General features: G+C 34.8%; 1 protein-coding gene across 2 annotated transcripts in view; it reads left to right on the top strand.

Annotated features, from left to right (window-relative positions):
- Window positions 1-25,729, top strand: part of LOC148181072 (protein Wnt-4a-like) — a 39,345-nt gene extending 13,616 nt beyond the window's left edge. Inside the window, exons 1-6 of one of the 2 annotated variants that reach the window (XM_088034728.1) lie at window positions 6,711-6,831; window positions 23,711-23,846; window positions 23,901-24,021; window positions 24,071-24,333; window positions 24,386-24,648; window positions 24,889-25,729. In XM_088034728.1, the coding sequence (XP_087890854.1) occupies window positions 6,755-6,831; window positions 23,711-23,846; window positions 23,901-24,021; window positions 24,071-24,333; window positions 24,386-24,648; window positions 24,889-25,090 (1,062 nt within the window). In that variant the 5' untranslated portion in view covers window positions 6,711-6,754 and the 3' untranslated portion in view covers window positions 25,091-25,729. Of the gene's footprint in view, window positions 1-6,710; window positions 6,832-23,710; window positions 23,847-23,900; window positions 24,022-24,070; window positions 24,334-24,385; window positions 24,649-24,888 lie in introns of those variants that run through there. The other variant, XM_088034721.1, reaches the window with a different exon arrangement.
- Window positions 25,730-26,062: the final 333 nt, after the last annotated feature.

Here is a 26,062-nt window from a genome sequence, read left to right as displayed (position 1 = left end):
CTGCCAGATGGTTGTTTTTCAGTTAATGCCTGTTATTATTGCCGCTTTATAAATTAAGACAAATAAAAATAAGCTTTTTAAGAAAAGGGTGTCGTCTTCAATAAATCTTTATTTCTTTACATATTTTGGTTTTAAATTTCAATCAAATCCGTTTATAAATACGATTTGGCGATATGGAAAATCTATAGAATGAAACTCTATTTTGAATTTTTTCCCGGTCTTCTTCACGAGAAAGACATTCCAAAATAATCGCTACATACAATAATCTCGCTGTAATACATACAAGCACTGTGAACTTATTTATGATCAATGATCATAAAACTGTAGCTGAGCTTTATTAATTCTGATTACACCTAAATAACCTGATCGTATCGCGAAGAAATTTATCTTTCAATGAATTAAAGAATAACACGGGACTACATTCAGCTCATAACGATGGCAAAATCCAAAAAAAGCATTCGGCAAAGTAGTCGCGCATAAATCAGAATATTTAGTGAGAGGTTTATGATCTTGTAAGTGCCTCGACGATATTTTATGATATGCTACTTATACACTTTTGAATTATAATATAAAACAAGCCCTCATGTATGGACATTGTCATGTATGAAATACCACAGCGATATTAAAAGACTTAATAAACCTAATTAATCATCGAAGCTAAATTATGGGACAAGTGTATAACCCCCACAGGTGGTAACTAAGAAAGCTGTAATGTCTTGTGTAATTACGGTCACTTTTTGTGCATACAGGTGGTCCGAATTGGGCTACCGTCCAAGAACTTGTTTCATACTATATGGAAACGAATTTTCGCGCTCATTTTCATTTCCGAAGGCCGCCTCGGCCCACTCATCCGAAGAATTTTAATTGGTTTTTGCGCTTCTGGATGTATCTTTGCGACAAGTTGGACGATACAGCAACAAATTACAATGAACAGGACGGAAATGATATATAAGCAAACAGCACGCGACGGGTTTTCAGCAGTTTCAATATTTGCCTGGAAAGGATAGTGCCGATAATTACCTCAACAAGGACTTGCTGATTCATGGCTCCATTATCAGACCAATTAAATGCTTGAACAAACATGCATAGAGCGCGGATAAGTCCTGTCGTCTTTAATGGCTGCTCAAAAATGGCGAATAAAATAATTAAAACGCCGTAAAGCGGTGATAATTAACTCAAATTCATTGGTGAAATAAAACAAATTGTTTATGGCTGATAAAGAGAGCATAAAAACCCTGACAAGATCCTTTTAATGGACGATTAACGGTGATATCGATGCTGCAATAAAGAAAATCTTTTTCATGTATCGGTGCTTGGTGATGTCTCTAATTAAACTCTATGAGTTTATCACAGGCATTAAATCGTCTTCTAGTCTAAAAATATGTGAAACTTCCAATAATAAATCGCGGTGCTGCAAGAATTGTTTACAGAAGTCGGAGGTGTGGAATGACGGACGCGCCGATCATCATTTCGTATTATCACATTCTACACTGGGTTATATTACAATTTGACGTTTTAAATGGGGGATTCATCATTCTGTTAAACGAGTGGTGACAGATTAGCTAGGGGGCGCTATTTTTATAAACGCTGCGGAAGGTGAGCTTTCATCGACTCCCCAAGAAGAAGAAACATCCTCAGTATAAAATTAAAAATGTCAAAAAGTGAAAGGCAACGTTGGGCATGTCCGACTGATTGCGAAACAGTAAGGAGTTCCCCGGAAAAATCCATCAAGGTTTATAGTGGTTTCTGCAAGGCTGATGTTCACAGTGAAAATAATCTCTCTATCTCTACTCTATTTTATTTTTAAATTTTCAATTTGTCTGACATTTACGAGTTTCTGTGTAGTTCAAAATACCTCCGTGTCAAGTGTCTTTTTCTAGTTTTAATGTTGACATAAAAATAAATTAACTTTTCCATATGACTAGAATGTGGTATATTTTCGTACGGTTCTAGATTATCCTTTTTATTATTTTAGGTTGGTACGATGGTTTATTTTTCAACACAATCAAGTGGCCGAACGTAATTTTATTACTTAAACATTTATCACAAACATCCTGATGACTAGAAGCTCGCATCAAAAACAAGCGATTTACCCAGTTGGTAGCAATTGAAGACTTTGGATGGGAAAATAGTAAAACGTGTATAAACAATAGAATGTTTTCATATCTTTAAGTAGCACATTATTTACCGTAGAAAGTAGCTATGACGGTAATAAAAACACAACAAAATCTGTAATTTCAAATAATCTTTATGTTTCGACCAGACTTCGATTAGGATTTTATTAGTGTTTTATCTGCTTTTGTGAACACACTAAGATAGTTTTATTTTTGTTTGAACAGTTATATTCAGCACGACAGTTAGTAGAGGAACAACAACAAATTTTGATAAAACTGGAATTTGGAAAAAAAAATGGAAAGTCATTTCTAAAGTGAAATAATTCCGTTTTGCTTCATAAAGTCCGGATATTCTGGAAAAATGATTTTTTCTTTAAACGTCACAAAAAGTCACTATTTTTTAATCGTGTTTAGGTAATTTTTTTGCACGATTTTAACTTTGAAATCAATATTTTTCACAGTAAATGTCATCAATGACAACTACATGCATAGCCATCCATGTTTTTAGTTGAATTTGAGTTTACTCATTGTCGGTCGTGAACTGAATCTTTTGTTTGGAGAAAAAGTATTACAAATTTGTTATTTGGCCGAAAAGTGGCTTTTGCTGTCTCGCAATTTTGCATACGCTTCGCCTTGTTATTTAATTGCTGGACAAAAAGTACCACTTTTCTGCCGTACACCTAACAAAATCTACTATTACTTATTTGGTTCTACAGTACAAACATTTATTTTCATATACAATTTTGAAAATACCTTAAGAGTTATTACATCGATTTTTCATTGAAAAGACAGAGATCTTGCTTCTGACGCGCTGACAAATGCATTGCTCTCCTTTTATTGTTTAGAAGTTACAGGACAAAAAACATTGAGAAGTTTTTCAAAAAATTAAAACTTTGTGTTATTGTTTGGCGAATGGATGTCATTGTTTACAGATTAGTAATTTCTAAGCACACATTGTGTTTTAAGAAGACTTTAATGCTAACGCAGCCCAGAATAATACATTGTAAAAAACTTTTTAAAGATGAAGAGTTGTTAGTATGTTTATAAACCAACAAAATTAATATGGAACCAACAGATCATGCGGTGAAGAATAAAAAATGAAGAAAGCCGACCAATTTCTCTCATAAATAAAACGCAACATACAAAATAATGATGACACAACTAGTCAAATGTTGGAGAAAATAGCGAAAGATGCAGGAAGTGTTAAATAAAATGAAAAGATAGAGGTAAAGAAGAATGGCCAAACGCTGATGAAACATGAATCGGCGACTAAATAAAAGAGACACAAAAGAAGAAAGATATGTCTAAATTGAAGTAGAAGCATAAAGAAAAAAATGCAAAAAATCTATGTAGATTTGAAAAATAAAAAACTAGTTATAAAAAAAGCAAAAGTAAACAGAACACTCAGTGTTTTTTATACCATAAAACCATAAAACATAAAACTGTCTCCAAAACAGCAACACTCTCGATAAACCCTAGAATTTCTTTTCTTCGAAGATAAATCGTTCCGAATTTTTCTTCAGCTAACACAATTGCACAAGGATGAAAGAACAATAACAAGCAGGTTCACGAGATTGCCCTTTCTATTGGCAAGTCATCGCTGTCATAAATCGAGGTTACCAATTAAGTCATGCTCTTTTTATCTTCTTCTTTTATCGGAGCGGCTATAAAAATCAATTTACAATGTTTTAAGAAGTAATTAGAGATGCAATTCTGGTTTTACGACCATTTTCTCATCATGTATGCATTTTCATAGGTCATGGTCATTGGGTGTATGCAAAGTCGACAGTTTCATTACCATCTTGTTACGCTACCGAAACTGCTGATTAAGTTCTTCGGGCCAAATGTTTTTTTTGCTGGTGCTTTTTAGCGCGAGGGCGTTGAAATTTTGTGGAGAGTTTATTGTCTTGTGCGCATTTAATGTTCCCGTTTAGTTGGAGATGTTCGGAAGCTCCATTAATGAAATACGGAATCATCCCGTTAGTGATAGATAAAATATTTAGTATCGTTGTATAAAATTAATGGTGTTCATTACGTCCACGCGAAACGACAAATTTATGATCCACATTGGCGAAATCGCATCCATCAAGCAGCAGTCAAACAAAGAAGAACGCTTTTACTTATGACCTGAGTTGCGTCTATTACGGCATAAAGCACGTTGCATTTTCACCGTCTAATGGCACATAAGACTAGCTATTAAGTTTGAATCAGCTCTTCTCCCTTAATATGTTGCAATAAAAGTGTTTATACCACAGCGTATTGCGTAAAAATCGCCCCCTTTATCGTCCAATAAAAACGTCGGCGATATTGCATTTCGTCACAAAATGCAACTTGTACTTTGCAGCTGCTGCATATTTCGAATGTGAAGAGGTCGGAGTTTCCTTTTTAATTGGAGATTGGCCAGGGGCCATGAGAGAAAAACGAGCGTTATTATAAAATTCTCTAATTATAAATGTGATTCGTAAACACGGAGGGTATTGTGGTTTGGCTTTTGTGTGGCGACTCGAGGGTATTATTTTCCAAAGGGGCCACCGTCAATCAAATTTCTTATTATGAAAATTATGAAGGATGCTATTCAGAGAGGATTTTTTTGTTTGCTGCTAGAGAGCAGGATGTGTCAGTATTATTCGAATCATCGAGCCTTGCATTTTTAACCTATTTTTCTAAGACAACAGAAAAGCAACACAATGGAGGTTGTGTTTGCTCGATCTTAAAACTAACATGTCACTGATTCGGTTTCGTAAAGGCTTATGCTTGGATAAGACGCACTTCGGCGTTATTTGTTTGTTCTGATGATAATAGGTTGCAGAAGACTTCTGTAGGAATTAAGGCAATAAAAATTCCTTCCAGAGGAACAAAAAACCTAAAATACTTTAATTCTTTAATGTGGAACAGACCCAACAGACCCACCGACTGGTTATTACAAAATGAAGAAAATGTGCACGCAAGATTTTACAATAGAATCTTTTTTGGCGGATTGTTACTGATCTAAATTTTTACGTCTCGTGTTGTTTTGACCAATGAGTGAGAATAGCGCACGGGTTGAAAAATAATAAATCAAGTTACTTTGAATGGGTAGTTTTTCTACAACGTCAAAAGTGACAGTAAAACCAGTGCAGTTCGTGGAATTTTTGTCACCAAATATTTATTACCTAAGCCGAATCAATGCCTTTATTGTTAAAATTGTAAATTACACTTTTCAAAAGTTTGCCGATATGCTTTTAGTTTTTGGTGAAACTTAGGAATCTGGGTTTAGGAAGTCCAAATACTTACCAGTTTACTGATTGCCGTCTATTTGTGCAACAGCCTGTATAGTTATTTTAAATAGCCGCAGATGAGAGCTGTTCAGTTTATTTTATAACACAAATCTTTTGGCTCTAATGTTAAAGACACATTTGGCACCACTCAGGCATTTAATAGAAATGCGTTGTGTTATTTTCCCATGTATACAGTAAAACTTCGATAAAACGATCTATTCGTTTTTACTTATCCTATAGGTTAGGCGTCTTTGGGCCTGCCAGTCCGATATGGGGCGCGAGTTTTGAAACTTGGAATATAATTTTTAATGTCTAAATCTATTTTTTTTTATGTAGTTTTTCTTTTTTGTACATTCATCGTAGCGTTTTGAAACTCCATAAGAATTATTAAAAAAAAACAATAATTGATTTCTCTGAAAGACATCAATCAATTTGATTTTTTACCATTATTTCTTAGTTCCCTCACATTAATTTAATCCAGTTGACGTGTAGACAAAAAAGCTCCAATAGATACATAAATGTATCTTGGTGGAGGCGCAGTGCCCACTTGATTTTAGTATCGTTTGGAAGTCAATATTGCACAACCCGTTATAAAAATATGATAATAAATGATTCCTTCCTCGGCTAATCAAATCTTCTAAAACTCCTCCACCGTATGATAATTCACGTCAAATCCAAGTGAAGACTAATAGCCCCCGTCATCTCCTGCCAACACTTTCCGGAAGACCAAACTTACCTTCAAGCTGGCCTTCTTGGTGGTCTCTTGATTTACAGTTTCAACCACCGACCACCATATAGCAATTCGATACCCTATCAATTTACCAAGACAGCAACGAAAACTACGAGAAAAAATCTCACCGAATTAACCCCGCGGCTGGCACCCTCATGTTTGCGTAATGTGGGGTTGCCATAATTCTCTATTTGTCTTGAAGCTGGCCGGTCGGGGATATGTGTATCTGGTTTACCGCGAGTTACAGCCCCTAATGTAATGTAACTAACCCTCACCCTTGTCGCTTCGAATAAAATTACTTGCAAATTCAGGGCTCCCCCGGTGAGTATGAGCCGGACCAATTAAATTATTAACGGCGGCAACGACGCACCGGAGGTTTTCCACTGACGACCTTGAACGTGAAAAGCCAAAAATAACTGTCACTGAACTCTGGTTGCTCCTCGCAGAAGTTTATTTTGATTAAGGCGAGTCCCCACCACAGTGAAAAAATAAATTCGAGGATGTCGATGCTGCACAGATTCAATAAATAATGGGGAGAGTGGTCCCGGGGAGGCAGAGGTGCGCGCTCAAATATTGTTTTAAGATAATCTAGTGCATCCGCATTTTTGTGTGTGAAATTCTTATCAGTTTGTCCGGAAAATTCAGCTTGTAAAATGAATGAACACTGCTGTCGTAAATCACTTCTATTTCATTCGCTGTTTTGGACAGGATCTAGGGAGCTCTATTGCAAGTAATGAGCTTTACATTTTTGCGCACTATTTTAATTGTAATTTTTTAAAGACTTAAGTCCTCGACGAGGTCGCTGAAAAAACCGATTCCTTTAATACGCCACTTAACGCTAAATAGTGCGATTTAATTAAAACCACTAAACGATTCCACTTAGATATTATAATCTCTCGTTCTCCGATATAATTTCGTGGCAAAACCTAGTGATTAAGTCTTTTCCTATTAAACTTACGTTATTCTTAACACAACAGCAACAAATTAAGAAAAAACTCGTTTGCAACAAATGAGATTGTTAATTATCGTCGGGTTTGTGTTAAGGAGAGCCGACTATAATTATTTCGAAAAAATCTCATTAACATTATTACTTTCGAAAGGCATAATAAAACATCTCATATAACGATTCGTCAGATGGTTTTAATTTAACCAACCAAGTCATACTTCTTGCTTATCTTGATCACGATCGTGTTTGTCACTATTAATCGCGAAATTTTTCAGAAATTTTATCGTTTTATGTCGGGAACAAGTGATTTTTTTCGCTCCAAGGCTGCTGACGAGTCGTTAATTTTACAAGTACAGTGTAAGTTTTTATGGTTAATTGGGTTTTTGTTTTAGAGAAAGTACAGCACTAAATGTATAATGATGTACTTCTTCTGATAAGTTTTATGCTTCAAAAATACTAAACAAACGCATAAGAAAACCATAAAATTTATTACTTCCAGCAGTTGACTCGAACCTGAAGTCTTCTCTGTGTGTAAACAGACCGAATACTTAGCACATCTTTGGTTGAAATACTGAGTATTTAATAACACTTACACTTTAAATGAAGGTTTAAGAAAAACGAAACCTTGACATCTGAGGAGCCCAGTGTTAATTTTCAAATTTCAAAATTCCGATAACTTGGAACATTTTAAAGTGGAGGAAAAAAATTGAATCTGAAGTGAAAGCTCGTACTGGCGCAAACTTGACAACTTGAAATCGGCTTGTTTGGTTATATTGTCAGCAACGCTAATTAAAACGTTGCATTTACCAATTAAAGCCAATAAATAAAGTAACCACAGCATGATTTGCGGTCAGACGTATAATTTACATTTTGTCTTAAAAATTGCAATTTGACACCTACATACCAATGTGCGAATGTTAATTGATATGCTGCTAATAGCAAGATGCTACTAAGAATGATTTTTATTATTTATTTGCCACATACCACATGTACCTGCAGTTGCTTGCTAATAAAACAAAAAAAGGACGAAATGTTTCCTTTGATCCTTTGTAGCCTCAGCGGTACTTAGCTAACTAGCTCTGTTTTATTTCGATGATTTTCGTATTTCCTACTTTTTCTCATTAATGTTGCAGCTGACTTGGACTCGAGTGGCAATCAAGCACAGTTTGTGCCAATTTAAACTAATATTTTTGACTTAACAACTGAATAAAATTATTTTTTGTAATAAGAATAAGGTAGTATAAATTACATAGTTTAATTCGTTAAAAATACCTTTCTGCTCAAAATGTTTTACTTCTGGCCTGACCGTCTTAAAATAACAAAATAAATTAAACGAACAGAATTATTGCTCTGATGAATACCAAATCATTAAAACAAATTCTGCTTTAAACAAACAGTTAATAGTTAAATTTTACTATTATCAATCACCTGACAAGATCATTAAATTTTTGTAAAAATCGGAATGAGGTCTAAAAATTTCTCTTTCTGTCAGCCTGTTTAAATTTGGTACAAACCAGGGGCGGGGCGTTTTTTAGCGAAATATTTTTTTTCGATTCTTGGGGTTAAGCTTACCTGAGTTGCATCCGGTCGCCGGTCTTTGGATCTTTGAGAGATTTAAAATGGAGCAAAAAATCTCAGGTTAATTCGCATGACAAGAATCGCTGAAATTTTTATGACATGCTATTTCAACTCGACTCCTGATGAAAAAAAAAAATTGGGATTTTTTTGATCGAAAAATTTCTAGACCGTTTCTAAAACTGAAGATTTTCTAGCTTTTACTCTATTCGAGGAAGCAGTCTTATAAATTCAAGAGTGGCTGAAATGACCTTTAGGAGCAGTTCAAAGATAGAAAATCGTTTTATTTTTGCTGTTTTTTGAGACATTTTTGAAATTATGCTTTTCACCTATACTCACATTTAAACTTGAAGAAAAAACATTGGTATAGTCTGAGGCGACAAATAAGAAAATTTGGCTTTTTTAAGCAACAGAAAGACTAAAGACTGTATCATGAAAACTTTGCATAGAAAAATGGTATAATGGCTTTGAATTTTTTACAAGTTCGTAACTCTGTTAACATCTACGTACGTAGCGTATAACCTAAAACTATCAAGCTAATGTTCAAAAAGTTTCGCAAAATCGTAGAAATTTTTTTTGTAGGAGCCAAATTTAAAATACAGCATCAGCAATAAACTTGTTCTTGTTATTTTCAGCGCAGATCAGCAGATATTTTATTCTAACTTTTTTTTCATCAACATATTTTGTGATTAGTAAAAAACTTTACAGTTGTTTTTTCAAATCCTGCTATAAATCGGTAAATTCTCTGCAGGAAAAATGACGTATAGTTGAAGTTTACAAGACCTGAAATTAAATAAGTTTGACAGATCACTAACCCTAGTTTCACCCCGATCTATCAAATTGCACCGTATGCCAATCTAGTAATCTAAAAACTCCCTATTTCCTGTTTTATTAATTTTATAAATCATCCCTCCACTATTTCCATGTTTTTGGCAGACCCCTCGATTTAACACCCCATTAAGCAGAGGAAACACGCTTCAGACCACAAAATGCACACACGAGATGAAAGACATCTTTCAATAAAATAAACCGGGATCGATCTATATTAATATATAGTTGCAGGTCTAGTGGATAGTGCGGCGAGGGTAAAAGATTTATGCAGTAGGCAATAAATGCTGGTATTAGCAATCAAATCTAGGCAGCCATCATAAAGTCGAGGGTTCGTGCTCGTAAACATGTGTCCGCTTCCTATATTGACAAATTTCAAATTTCATATGAAAGGACGCCGGCTCAGGACCGGACTTGGCGCCCCCAAAAAAACAAGTCTTACCTGTCATACTGCTGAGAAAATGTAATAATAATTATAGTGTACGATTTTACGGTCAAAGCAAGTCCTTTTTGTGCTTTCCAATCGTTTTTGTGATTAAAGTTTTCAAAATACAGTCAAATATTGGACTGTGGGTGTCCATGACGAATCAAAAATTCTAGTTCTGCACTGTCCCTGCAACTGTCTCGAGAAACTACCATTCTCTTATCTCGCTTGACGAAAACATATTTGAATACTTAAGATTCCGCCATATATGAAGAAACGAGCATAAAAAATACAATGTTATACAATATAATACATCTATACGGAAATTTTATATGTTTGACTTCTTTATCACCGCAGTAATCTTAGAATTATTTAATACCAAATGAGGGGTGCGACCTCTGTATCGAGGGTATTATCGCTCCGATAATCGGATCAGATTAGAGTGTCTAATATAATTAAAAATATATCGGCTTTAATCCCCCAAGAGTCGGTCAGTTATAAAAATTGATAGCGTTGTAAATAGAGTTTCAGCTGCTTGAAGGGGTTGTGCTATCTGTCGCAAACAGGGGATGAATCGTTTCACTACGACTATGTTCAAATTTACTTTGTATTTATGAAAAGCAAAGACGGTTCAAGTGAGCATAAATCAGGTCGTCGTGGCTAATGGTGTCCCAGCACATGTGACTTTAATAAAGCGTACTAATACCCGTCCAAATAAAAATTTGTACCAATATAACTAGAATAAAATAACTTTCCAGTCGAGTGAAAAGCGCCGGGAATATGCTTTGAAATTAAAAATAGCTCTCGGACGAGTAATTAGCCACGTTGAGTGTCATTTTGTTCTAGTTTTGATCGCGCTTTTCGTTGAATAATAGCCGTGGTGAAAGTGTCTGTCTATCATCAAGCATCAAGTACCGATTGGCATGCATCAATTTGACAGATAAAACTTTACTGGTTTACATAGTTGCTTGTTGCTCTTTAGAGTAAAATAAATCTCGATTTTACGACCTATAAAATATTATTTATAAATTTACTTTAATCGGAATACCTTTGACACCACAGATGGGACCGGGAACATGTGTGGAGCTTCAACATCGACAGTCCCCTAATAACCTAAGAATGAATTCGTGAGAATTTTCTGGTTTTATAATGTTTATAACATTTTAACTCTTCGGTGTTTACATTTCTTATTTTAAGATGTGATTGACGAGTGAGATTTTTAATTTGTTTATCTTTAAATTACGGGCAACATGCGCTACGTTTTTAGATTACATAGAATACACAATTACCGGTTGTTTATAAATTATTCATCAAACTATTATACCTTTACCATTCTGCGAAAATAAACCCACATCTGATGCACTCAACAATGGGCATGCCAATCTAGATCTCGCAAAAATAAACATTTTTCGCTTCTAAGACGTTCGGTTGAGGTCAAATTACCCATTGTTAAAAATTACAAAAAAATTACAGACCACTTACAGCAGTAATCTCGAAACTTCATTATAAATTAAGCCTCCTCCACTAAAAATTCAAACCAGAAGATAAACGTGCAAATTGCTTCATGCAACTGCTCTTAAAGTGTATCTAATCTCGCATTCAAAGTCAGAAATAACATTCCAGTAAATACCGAGTGCTTTGTTCAGGACTTGTCGTCCCCCATTAAACTATCGCAACCCATAAACTTAATAAATAAATAGAACTCTTACCGATTTACATTACGTGGAATGCTGTTACGCCCAAAACCCTTCTTCTTATCCAAATAGAACAATAACTAGGTAGCCCAACGGAAGTGTGACAAACAGCCGTGTACAGGGGGTCCGCCCACGCTCTTGTAAATCGTTGACAGGATTATCTGCATGTTTATTGACTTAATAAAGTGGATTATTTATACCATTACTCGTTCATCATGGGTGGTTTTCCTATGTTCCGACGCATTGTTTTCTGAGATGAGTAGCTATCATAACTTAATTTTTATTGTGCGATTCAATTTTATAATTTTTTTTTATAAACTTCCTACATCACGATAGTTTTTTAAAATATTTATTGTTACATCCCTGTTTTTTTTAATTCTATGCTTTAGTGTGTAGATTTTTCAAAAAAATTTAAAAATATTTCTAAATAACTAAAAACAACAGTTTAAGGAATAATCTCTGATGACTAATAAATATCTCTACGTTATTTTTTCCGCAGAGAATTTACTGATTTCCAAAAATTTACAAAAAAGCAAGTTTAGAAATCAGCAGGATTTGAAAGAGATAAGTTAGATACCTGTAGCATGACCAACTGCATTTATTACAAGTAATATGGCCGTGCCATTTACTCTTGGCAAAAATGTTTCCGTTTGGCATACGGTTAGTGGGGCCCTCTACACAACCGTTAAGGTATCAATCGCCTGTCAAACTGACAGAGAGCTTCAGCTAGACATGTTAGATCAAAGTTAAATTGAGTTAAATAAGAAACCAGAGAAGAAACAGTTAACAAAAACACTTTACTTTCACTGAATTCAAAGAAAACTAACAGCAGGTAAACTGTTCAAACATTGGAACAGTAGATTACAATAATTATTACAGCTTCAGTACTTTCCGGCTCTGCGGTTTATAATTCAGAGGAAGACGTTTGATGGAATCAGTCCTTTCTACACAAATATTACTGACGACTGGTTTGGTAGTAGCTTTAACAATTAATTTGCATACTGTAGCCTTATGAGTTTCACAGGAGAAAATGGGGTTTCGAATCAGGTATGGACAAAGTTGTTCAAGACAATATTCACAAGGCTTCTCTGGTTGTAGAAATGGCAAAATCTCTTGAACAAGCTCCGCGATTCTTTGAATGTTACCCACAAAAGTATGGTTGGGGTATATCAATCCACCACGATCTTGAAGAGCAATTAGTTGCATCAGAGGTCCTGGGATGGTTGTTGATAGCAATGGTGTCAGACATTCATCACAGTGAAATTCGTCATTAAGGTTCTTAATAATATATCCTGACAAAAATGCTATTGATGCGGAAAATATGTTGTTTTCAGGTACAATGTTATTTTGAAGATTTTCAATTTTGTTTTTTACTTCAATCGGTAAAATTAGATCTTGGGTAACTCTTGAATTTGTTACGTTTTTGTCAGATGTTAAAACGCTTGCAGAACTAACAAAATTGATCCGTTCAGCAGTATTCGAAGATTTCGATGCTTTGACAATTCCACAACGAAGTATTTGTCGAATGGCATAATCTGCTGATCTTGCATCTGTTGAATTGAATGCACAAGGCAGTGCTTTTTGCCGTAAATTGTAATGCGTGAGCAGTCTCTTTACTCAATCCTTTTAGACCTGCTTTTGCAGAGTTCGCCTGAATGTCGTCAACAAATTTTGGGAAAGTAATATTTAACCATGAAAGACGTTCGTCTGATACATCCACATAGGGAGCCACCGAGTCATCAAGGGAATGTATGTAGTGTCGTCTGCTGGAAACATTATGCACCTGGAAAAAGTGATACATATTTTCCATGTATTGCACCGTGCCTTCAACGTTGGAAAACCTTTCATCTCCAGCCTCATTCAAAAATTTCAAAGATGCAGTCACAGCGGGCGAAAATACTTGAATGGCCCTCAGCACATTCATTTTTTCAAAATTCGATGGAAACAAATGTTTTTTTGTCAAGTACCTGACAGGTTTTACAGGTAGCCCTTTCTGCAATTCATATAGTTCTTTTAAATAACTTGAAGTTATTCTTCCTTTAGAAGACTGCATGTCGTGGTCCAAAAACAAATTTCTAGCGTTCTTCAGAGCATGGCAAAAGTCAAAACTTAGGGAGAGTGGGATGTGCTCTAAAATTGGATGCTTAATAGTGTTCTGAAGGGTACCATTACCGAACTTCCGAAAAAGAGCTACGTTTGATGACATATTGTCGGTCACCATCCTGATTACAATATAGCCACAGTCTGTTAAAAGTTGCAGAACATTTTTAGTTAAAACATATAGCTCTTGAGTGGTAAGGGAACCATGGAAAAAATAGCCTGCAGGGATGGTGTATTTTGAACATAAACCGTGTACGACGAAACAAAGCATTTTGTTTGCTACTTTAGGTCCACTTCCAATATTGTGCGGTGTTGTTGTTGTTGTAAGTCCGTAAATTTCATCTTCTGGGCGACTGTAATGGACTTTCTCCTTTATGGCCATATCGTCAATTATTATTGAGCAGATTCTTTCGATCGGTTTCTTTAACTGAGATATTTCCATAAATAAACGTTGCTTTATTAATTCATTGCGACCTTGAAATTCACCCAGATATCTACGAATTGTCGTTTTCGATGGTAATTTTAGCAAATTGTGATGACAAAAGATGTAGCCTTTTGGAGAACAGAACCTCCATACAGTACACAACCGGATTGAAATTTCTGACCATCGGGGCTTTTTCTTATAATGATTTCTAATTAGATCTAAAAGAAATATTGATCTTTCGTCAGAATTGTTCGCATCTTTTACAATTTTATTAAATTTGAATGTTTCGAAGTGGCGTAATTTTTCTTCTAAATCTTTCATTTTTGATGAACACTGAGAATACTTGCTTTTGGTTCTTTTCAACTGTTGTTTCAGAACTTTACACTGATATTGAAGATCCTTAATTTCTTTATCTTTTGGCGATTCGGTGCTTATGATTGGGGTGGAATAGGTCGGAATATCTTCTTCCAAATTTACACAAAGATTAGGAGTAGGAGAAGGATCCTAGAGTTAGGAAAGAAGTTAAGGTTTGTTTGAAAGAAGTGTGTTTTACCTACAGACAACATAAATGGAACAGCATTTTTACTAAGGCATGTTTTCTTCGACGTTGTTATCAAACATTCCGCACTGAAGTGTTTGGAGCATAAAACGGAACGGTCGGAAATTTTAGACAAATCTAAAATAATTTAGACATTATTTGAAATAAGAAATGAATGGTACAAAACTACCACAAAAATCTGCGAGCACTTCAAACCATTTGCTTCGCGCAATTTCGTTAGCCGGTAACTCAAAAAGTGGCTTCTCTGAGTTTCCACAAATGAAACACTTCCTAACCATTTTAAAAGTGAAAGTCTTAGAGCTGAGTGTTTAAAAGTAACGTAGAACAAGAAACAAGGATAACAAAAACGAGAAAACAACACCTAATAACTAAACTCAACAATAAAAACAACAAGGACTCAAAAAAAGCAGCAAAATTCTATTGACAAGCAATAAATGATGACAATAATGACATTAATACGCCAAAGCCAACTTGAAGTTGGTTTAAAAATTTGAAAGTCGCCTTCCCCGCCTCGATTAAACTCGAGTAGCATGATGCGGACAAAATTATAACTAGCGGCGCCACTCATCGTATCGACGGCCTACTATGCAGGAACACCATTCTTGTTCAAATGGCACGGCCATATTACGCGTCAAGCGTAATAAATGCAGTTGGTCATGCCTGTAGTAGCTACATGTCAGTTTTGTTTAATAGATGTCCCCACAAGCAACTATCAAACTTTTTACAATTCTTAAAATATCGCGACCTGAGTACGAGTATAAGGTTCTGTTGAAGTTTAGCTTTTTAGTTGTAACCATCGTAATGTTGTTGTAAATAGTTTTTTGAGAATATTAGTAAAATAAAAGTCAGTTTTTCTCTTCCAACCACCAAAAATCTCCAAAAGTGATTTTTTGGGAGAATGTAAATTGTTTGTTTTGCGATTTTTTTAAACATTTTCTATAAAGTATAAAAAAGAGTAAGTTAATACTTTAACAAGCCAAAATGATAATAGTTCCTGTCATTTTTTTTAACAAATTAAAGAGATATCATTAATAACATGAACACTGATCAATTTAATGAAAATGTTAGCTAGAATCTTTATAGTTCTCAGTTTGCGATATCATGATAACAAACATAAAGTTATAATAAAATACCTGCTAATCTGCACTGACAATAACAAAAACAAGTTTATCACTGATACTAATGATAATTTGGTGACAATTTAATAATGTGACACTCCCCAGGAATTGCAGAAGTTTTAAAAAACCAGTATTCTGCAACTCGAGCGAGCTGCATTTTAAATATCCCTTATCAAAAATTCTCTTCGGGAAAAATGAGGTTTAGAACTATTTTTTTCAAATACAAATTCATTCGAACTAAGTTACTCTTTAATAAAAAAGTTAGTGAAAAATATTTATTTATTTCAAGAATCAATGGTAAAAAATAAAATCAGATAATTTTACGCAATTTTAAGTGCAATTTTATTTTAACAACGTATCTTGTGCGAACGCATGATTTGGCATTAAGAAGCAATTATTTTTAAGTATTTCGCTTTTACGCATGACTAAAAATTTTATATGCCGCGATCGCAATTTGCAGAAAAAATGTGAAATCGGACGGTGCATTGGTTCTGGTTGTAGTTGATCGTTTCACACGTTATTTTCTTGTTTGTAGGATTCACACACTCAGCTTGTTTTGTTAATAAATTAACTCCCTAATCAAAGAAACTAATAAAGCGTTTAATGAAGAAATATTGAATCTGTATCAGCAACTGAAACAATAGCTGCGACTATAATTCATCGCATTGATAGTATACTACAATCGCCAATTCCCATTTCATGGAGTAAGTGTACTATGCACAACAAGACATTAAAAACTCAACGAAAATAATTCAAAGGAGAAATTGACCGGAAACAGGGAAGTCGCGCTCGAGAAATACACATTGCGTAGGTAGATATACAAGCAAAACTACTGCATTAAATAACAAATCCTTCAATGAATCAAAATCAACACCTGCATGTTCAGACCAACCAGTGGCGTATCCAATAAAACAACCCTCTTCCACTTTGGACACTATCAATTCCACGCACGCCCCCGTTTGTCAATTACCTAGCATCCCCTTTATTTTCAAGGTTATGTCGTAACACCCTTAACTGGTGGCAAATCCACATCGTTTAGACAAAATTCATTTGTCTGTGCGTCTGGAATAAATAGTCTGGAGAAAAGCCGGACATATTTCGGAGGGTGTATACACGGTAGAGCACAGTCGGAATCGTTACTTTTTACGACTGCTATAAAATGTACGGGAAATAATTCGGACCGCAACCCCCAGGACAATGGGCAGGAACGCGATACCACAAATCATGTATTGAAATCTAATGTAATAAAGTGTCTACGGATTGCATTTCCCGCTCTGTAGGGATGAAACTGACCAGCAGCACGTGCTCTCGGTTCTTTGTCGTTTTAGGCAAGGACAAAAACAAATCATGAAGAAATTGGAGGATGTTATTTACGTTTTGAAAATAAGAAATTCTGAAAGCTCGCACATTTTCATGGCTGTTTTCGTGCGATAAACGTTTTGACTTGGTTCCAGAAAAATCTAACGGCTAATAAAGACTGGATCTATAAGAAGTTGGTCCTTGTTAAATCAGTTGTCGATCAAAATACATATTTTTTAGTTTTAGTTTAGGTAGACTCTTTTAACTTTAAAATGTCTACGGAATAAAAATCTGTTTGAATAATTGCATCGTATCTACGTCACAAAAGCAAACTCTTCTAGAATACAAAACTTCTTTGTGCGCAGAAAACTAGGATGCACTGTCTTTTAAACCGTTCTCTTACTGATTTATCATTATATTACCAATTCAAAAAGGTCATTATTATAAGGTTTGTTTGTTTATGTAATGTTGAATGATGTTCTAATCAACGTTCAGAGATTTAGTAATACACAGATTCTTTTGGAACTCTTCACTTCCGACATGCCTTGTTCTCTCTAACCTCTTGCGGAAATAAAAAAGATCTTGTCTTTTCCTGGACATTTTACTTTAAAGAAAAGAGAATTTCCATCATTCAATTTTTTTCCAAAGGAAATTAGGTAGTAATATATTTTATCGCTCCTAGTTGGAGAACATGACATTAAGTCGCGTACTTTCAAACTGTGAAATTAAATTTCTCTCCTACACGTAAATAAAAAAAAAATGGGTTGCTTATGTTAAGCTAAATATTTTAGTGATGATTTCAACGAATGTCATGTATACGTCAAAAATAATAGTATTTTATACAACAAGTGGCTAAAATAGTGCTTTTTTTTACGCATGGGCCATTTATATGCACGAGCCGTAGGCAAGCCCACAAGTAAAAAAAAGCACTATTTAGTCACGTGTTGTATACAATACTTTTTGTACGACCATAATTTAACATAATACGTCTTAAGAAATCTAATTATTTTTATTTAAGTCAAAGTAATTTATAAACTATGAATGGAACGTAAGCTACTTTAAATAAAAATGAAGAATCTCGTATCCAAAGCTTTTTCTAAATGCGAAGAATGGTCCTCCATGTCGGCATCTTTCTGAAAACGGACAGGAATTTTTGATCAAAATTTCCTGAATTGAATCCAGTCGTCGTTGTTGATGTTACTAAGGAAAAATTGTCAATAACCTAAATTTGCAACACAAAACGTGCACAAAACACGATGAGTGATAGCGAAACAGATTTTTCTTGTACTCCTCCTGAAATTAGACAAAAAGCAAATGATGCATCTCTCGATTTATTACGAAGAAAGTCACGTATTTTATACGAAAAGGAGTATGAAGGATTTCAGCAGTGGTGCGAACAGAAGACCGCAAGCAAAATATCGGAAACGTTCTTCTAGCGTACTTGAGTGAGAAGTCGAGAACATGCAAATCTTCAACATTGTGGTCCAATTCTCAATGCTAAAGTCAGTATTATACGTTATAGTATATTAAGTATTAAGAACGGTAAGGACACTTTACCGATCGAAGACAATTGTTTGGAGGAGGAGCGCAGCGACGACTCCAATTATTGTCTGAGATCGGTATAGTCCTTAACGTTCGTGATGCTTAGAAAATTTTTTGCACGATAGACAAATTTCGATTATTTTTATAAAACTAAAAATGTTACAAATAATTAACATTAATTGTTCTTCAATAATTCCTGAAAAGTCAAAATTTCGGTCTGAGAATGAATATAAATCCTTCTTTTTTTATGAGTATTTTTAAATTTTTACTTACCGTTCTAGAACGGTAAGTAAATTTTGTACTTACCGTTTTGTTTATGTTGGTAACCAGTAAACTCAACTTACTGTTCCAACAGCAGGCGCGGTAACTAAGCAAAATTGTTCTATCGTGCAAAAAGGATTATGTTGATGTGACTAAATACTATAAACTGAAGGCATTTTTGAAGAGACAGTCAGTCGGATATCGACCGAAGAAATCTAAAGTGTTTTTTAGGGAAGATGTGGAAATTTTTTTGTTGAATGCTCCAGATGACACGTACTTGCTGTACAAAGTGACGTTAATAATGGGACTAGCAGGGGCTTGTCGTCGGGAAGAACTTTGCAACATGACTATCGATGACATTGTCAAAAAAGAGTCAATTCTTCTCGTCAAGATACCGGATTCTAAAACACATACTGAACGGACATTTACTGTCATAGGTGAGGAAGGTAACGGAATAAATCTACTCGATGTTTACGAAAAATACGCTGCTCTACGTTCGGTCCATGTGAAACACAGACGGTTTTTCCTACAGTATCAGAAAGGAAAATGTACCGTACAATGTGTTGGGATTAACCAGTTTTCAAAAATACCAAGTTTAATAGCTCATTACCTAATCCCGAACGGTACACGGGGCACAGTTTTAGAAGATCTTCGGCATCGTTGCTGGCAAGTTCTGGGACAGACATCCTAACATTAAAACGACTAGGAGGGTGGAAGTCGTCAAGTGTTGCGGAAGGATACGTGGAAGAAAGTGTCCATACGAAAGTGGATAAAGCAAAAAAAATTTTGCTAGTAAAGGTGGAAATAGTTCTGTTGATGCTGAGAAAAATGAAGTTAATATTCCTGATCCAGAACCTTCAGCTCAGTGTGAGATACGTGGCCCTAATATTACATGCTCCTCGGAAGCTTTACTTCCAGGAATAAATATTCAAAAATCCACATTTCTTTTCGTTAACAAGTTTTTATGTTTTTTATTAAGAATTTTAAATATTTGTATTTGAATGTTGAATAAAATCTTATTAAAAATGGTTAAATTATTAATTGCAGCTTGAATTATTTACAATTACATGTTCTAATCTATTGTTCAAGTTTTTTATCACGGCGTGAAAAAAAAAAATTTAGCGCTCCTCGAAAAAGCCATACTTTTGACGTTCGTAAGGAGTGTCAAAAATGTCATTTTAGGTTATGGTCGTACAAAAAAGTGTTTTATTAGTTTTAATTAAAAATTTTTATTTTTATAACAATTGCACATGACGATATTCATACCTTAAGACTTCTTTCTGTACGTCACCCCAACTTTTTCTTCAAGATACATTAGCAGTATAATTTTAACCACTTACGATAGTAAATTCTTGTCATTAAAGTAACCAAACTCGAATGTTATAAAAAAATTACACAATTTCAGATGCTTTTGCCTAATCTTTGAGTTATAAGAAAGTTTCAACAAACGGCTCTTAAATTGCTGAAGAAATTATCGCGTTTCTGCACGTTCACATGTGCCGCAAAATTAAAAAAAATGTTTGTCTTCGACATCGCTAATTCCCATTTTATTATATTTGCACAGTTTCATATCAAGCCTCCGCAGTTTTTGTGGTTGGGTTCTCTTTACACAATCATGTTAATACCAATAACATGATTCTTCTCACGTCTGCGGCAATAAAATCAATGCAACTTGTTACATTCCAGCGTTGAATGACTATTGCGTATTTTGTGTGTGCGAAGAAGGGTTCAAGTTGTTCGAAAACAGATGAGGTTATCGTCTAGGGACGAGTTTAGTAACATCGCCCACCTGAGACCGCAGTCAGAAAGCAATATCTTCTATCGTAGCGTCTGCAGACGCGTCTGATGTCTTTGCTAATGCGTCTGTGTTGGTCCTAAATTTCTTCTTATTAGAAGAAACTTTATTTCTGGAGCGAAATAAATTCCTCTTGAAAAATTTTTTCTTCTTGATCCTCGCGTTCGAGGTAGAACATCGTATCAAATTACGCTGAACTGCAGAAACAGGGAACTAATTAATCCAACAAAACTGGGGTTGGCTTGAGGCGTCCAATAGCGAACCATTTTCAAGGGTTACTTCATGCCCTATTGGTTTGAAACACGGCCATTGTTAGCTCGTTGTTGAACAACAATAGCACCATTATGCGTATTTGCATTCATGTTAATTGCATTCAACAACTAATCAACTGTAATGGCCAATCTTCCGTGTATGCCAGTCTATTAAAATGGCGTAGTTTTTTCGTTGTTGTATCACCGAGGGGGCTTCATTGTTGGGAGTTCGTCGCCGGGAAAGAAATAAGTTTTACTTGCGAGAGCGCTCTCGAGAAGAGGATTTTTTCCTTTGCGCTCATTGAGTTTTACTCAGCCGTATTATTGTCTTCAAACAAACCAAATCTTTGACTTAATTGAACATTGATAGACAAACAAATCGATCAACAGGCGCCTCAGCAAATGTGGCTCTTGCCGTTCAAAACAGGAAGTAAAATTCTACACCACCAAAGCGAAAAGTATTTCTCCGAAAAAATGTTAAATAGAAAGGCTGTACCGAAGCATATAGGACCAACATGCTTTTTGTAACCGTGTTATCAGAAAAAAGTCGCACTGCCAGAAAATAATGAAAAATGGAGACAGATAGACCATAATCCATAATTCAACATAAATGCCATAAATAGATATTAAACGTAGAAGTGCATATTATTATCGAACCAAAGCCTTTATTTATTTAAGTATTTTTGATTTATTTTTCCAAATTCATACAAAATGGCACTATCTTAACAGCATTTTGTTACAAAATGACGTATTTTTTGTCACAAAATCATAAAAAATAAGTTCGTCTTGTGATAAAATAGTGTCCCTACCTACAAAACGCTGTCAAAATCTGACATAAGAAAAGGTAGCAAATGTTTATTTTAATGGATTTTATTTGCTGAAGGAACAATCTAGTACGAGGCAAAAGTGCTTTTATCACAAGTATTTATGAAATTAGGGGCAGAAGTGATTCATTTTATCACTATTGACGAAATGGGTATGTCTTCAACTCGATGGTCAATAGCTCGTCTAGCTATTTTAAGGAATACTTAGAAACTTGACGAAATAGTTATTTGTGTACCAAGGCCAACAAGTGGGGCGAGGGCAAAATGGCACTTTTTGGCCGTGTTACACACAAGATTTTTTTTAGGCGACATCATTAAATTTACAAGTTAATTAATTTTTATTTATGATTTATTGATTTAATCAATTATAACAACTGAATAATTGTAAATATTTATAAATCCTTCAGAAAAGTTCATATTTTCTTTATTTACATTTGCAGTTTCAGCACGTGTAGCTTCACAATTTGTATGAATTAGGTTTAATGTGTTTTTTAATGTTGTTGCAGAAGCACTGGTAGACATGTTCATTTTCAATAATTCAACACGTATTTGTTGCACTTTACAGCAGTTTGTCCATTTGATTTTACCCAAATAATTATAAAATTGAGGGTAATATCGGTATCTTGATGTAATATGCAAAACTATGGATAGATGGCGCCACCATAGATCGGCCGAAAATGTTTGCGGCCAGAAAAGACTCATTTTTAGGTCGCTTTTAAGGCCTAAAAATTTCATTTTCAGTGAAAGTCGCCTAAAAAATTTTTTTTTAAGAGTGAGAAAAATAGTCAATTCGATTCGTTAAGGCTGCCAAAGACCGTATTCAATTTTTGGTAGTGTATTTCAAAAACACCCTGTATATTAAACTCAATCTCGTTTTTACAATGATGTTGCCCAAGGCGGTTTTTGCGGTTCGTGGATTTCTTGTGGAACCTAACCCCCGCGAACGGCGAGGTCTGACTGTATTTGGATTTGATGAAAAATGTCCATATTACACAAAATGATCTATTAAAAAAAAATTGTAGATAGGCCTATATCCCAGCGTGAGCTGAATGAACGAGTGCTGGAATTGGCCTCTGCAACGAAGTTTAGTTACTATTTTTCTAATAACTTTCATGCTTGAATAAACTTCTAGTGATTTTCCATTTTGGAACCCAAAATTGTCCTAAAACGATTTTTGTAGTTCATGAATAAACTTTGTTTTATGTAGTATGAATTTTAAACATAGAATAATTTACATTTCTTAATCGAGTTCAGATGAACAAAGTAATTACCGTTCCAATTTTTTAAATTTTGAATTTTTTTTTGTGGCGGTGCGATTTTTTTTTCTAATATGTATGTTGGCCCTTCTACGCTTTCGCAAATACCATCTTTTTATTAATTTATCTTTAAGAATTTTGTCTTTAAAAATATAAGGACAATCCAAATTTTTTGCTCTCAATTTGCTGAATTGCAAAAATATACGTAGTAAAAACTATTGACAATGCTGTATTATGTATTATTCTCAATTGACTGTGAAATAGAATCACGGTTTATTAGATACTGCTGGGTTATAGCAGTTTTTAGACGTTGAACGCCACTTGATCAATTTGCTACGACTTTTCATTCCCTGTATAATAAAACCATAATTAGTTTTATGGAATTCGTTGCAGTTTATTGTCGATTAAATTAATCAAAGGTGGTGAATATAAAGTGGTAATTTAGTTAATCTTAGTTATTTTATATTTATTTTTTTAAGTTCAAAAATAATACTCATAGGATAATTCATAGTGAATGATAACATTGACATGAGAATCATGAGAACTTCCGTACATCAAAGAATAATTCCAAGCAGATTCTTTTCAAAGAAGTCTACTCAAGTTGCATCCGACAATGTCACAGAACTAACTCTTACTCTAGAACGTTAAATTTATTATTCCCTATTTGAATAGAATTGTCTTGTTTCTTAAACTCTAATTGTTTTTCTTTGCAGGCAGCTCGGATTGCCAACTTCCATGTCCAATTCAGTAGACTTGTCACCAGCGGCCCACAAAGAACGCTGTAGTAAACTAGAGTACCTGGTTGATCGCCAAAAGCAATTGTGTTCATCACATGATAGAATATTACCTGTGAGTACCAAAAAAGTCTTGTTTTCCTCTTGATGACTCAAATTTCTTGTCCAGGTTCTTGGAAATGGCGCCAAGTTGGCGATGGACGAGTGCCAACATCAGTTTAGGAATAGTAGATGGAATTGTACAGCGTTTCCCGAAAAGAACGTCACATTCGGAAATGTCGTTACAATTAGTAAGTCGACGGGTACAATCCATTAACAAAATAACTCGAATTGTTGTAGGAAGTAGAGAAGCAGCGTACTTGTCTGCAGTATCGGCGGCCAGTGTTGCTTTCGCAGTAACAAGAGCGTGTTCAAAAGGAGATCTAGCCGACTGCTCCTGCGACACGAGAATAAGACAAAAGAAGTCTCAAAAATGGAAATGGGGAGGATGCTCGGAAGACATCAGATATGGAGAGAGGTTCAGTCGAGATTTCTTAGACGCCAAAGAAGATAATACGGCTACTGGACTAATGAATGTCCATAACAATGAAGCGGGCAGAAGGGTAAGTACTTAATTTTACAACGAAAAGTAGGAACAACTTTTTTTTGCATCAGGGGGTGAGATCCAGAATGCAGCGAACTTGCAAATGTCACGGCGTTTCGGGTTCTTGCAGTATGCAGATTTGCTGGAAACGTCTACCATCGTTCAGACAAGTCGGGGAAGCCCTTCTACAACGATACGAAGGGGCCTCTCATGTTAAATTGGTTGAAAGGAAAAAAAAAAAACTGAAAGCTATTAGTCCCGATCTCAAGAAGCCCAACAAGACCGATTTGGTCTATTTGGACGAGTCTCCGGATTATTGCGAGAAGAACGAATCGTAAGTTACACAAATGTACTCTATTTTAATATCGACAGTGTGTTAAAAACCATATTTCTTTGTTAAGTAAGAAAATACATTTACTCTGTAACCACAAAATGTAAGTGCGTGTCGTTGTTCCTTTGGTACTTCAGTAAGACGTCAGAGTTGCGAACTCTGACAGAAATACCAACAGCATGCGGAACTATCAAGTTCCAAAACTTGGAACAATGGATTTATGCTCGGTTTTATCGTTTTCAGACTCAATATTTTGGGCACTCACGGTAGAATATGCAATCGTACCAGTCAAGGCATTGACGGTTGTAAATTGCTGTGCTGTGGGAGAGGCTACCAGACGCGAGTCCGAGAAGTCGAAGAAAAATGCAAGTGCCACTTCGTGTGGTGCTGCAACGTTGTCTGTGACATTTGCAGGTATAGAAAAGAAGAACACGTTTGCAACTAGACTATGAACTGTGACGATCGACTGAAGATACCGAAGACTACGATTATACTTACTCAATACTCAAAAACGTCCTCGAATTAACAAGATAACCAAACCAGAAGAGTTCTTGTTTTCTCATTGTAGATAATTGTAATAACTCGTTTTTTCAAAATTTGTCTGTTTAGATTTAGCTCGTACTCGTTTTATACAATTTTAGGATCTAAAATCGTGACATACTTATTGCAATTATCTCAAACTCACGACTGCTTTGACCATTCTCATCCAATAACTGTATCATCACGTTGTATATTTATTTATGTGTCTGCACCTAGTACATAATTTTAATGATGTGTAATGTATTGAAATTTATATAGAGCTGTACATAGATTTTTAATATATTTATTAGGTACTTAATAATTGTAGTAGAGCTAAGTTTTTTGTACATAGTTAATTTAATGAACGTAATTTATGTCGTGTTCAATCAAAACATTTTAAATTAGCTCATCTATGAATTGCTCTGGTGATAAAATTATTTTTCCAGTGTTTAATGTGCCATAAACTACATTCGATTTGACGATTGATACTGATCAGTTCTTTCTCTATGATGTCAACAAACACACCGTAATAAACCATTAATAAACTCTTTATGTACAAATGTCATCAGTTATTTTAAATTACCCGCCATTTCTTCATTATTTTGAGATTGATTTTTCGATTCACATATACAGACTGTCTCATAATTCGCGCAGAAAAAACATATGGCTGAATAGGTTATTTATGTACAATTCAACATAATTTGCTCCTAGTTTTATTTACAAATTTCTTAAATAAATCAGTTGAATGTCACCAACTTTAAAACGATATAACTTTTTAAAGAAGATAAAAATTAACTTTTCTTTAGAATTCTTTAAAATTTATTTTTCATATTTATGAGTTTTTATAAGTCAACTTTGACACACTAGGTATCTTTAAATCGAGACAACAAATGAAAAT

Source organism: Gnatocerus cornutus, chromosome 1 (genome assembly GCF_029298725.1).
Source record: "Gnatocerus cornutus isolate USDA-ARS CGAHR chromosome 1, icGnaCorn1.1, whole genome shotgun sequence".
Lineage (NCBI taxonomy): Eukaryota > Metazoa > Arthropoda > Insecta > Coleoptera > Tenebrionidae > Gnatocerus > Gnatocerus cornutus.
Note: the sequence above shows the minus strand (reverse complement) of the source record. Positions and strands in the feature narration are given on the sequence as shown.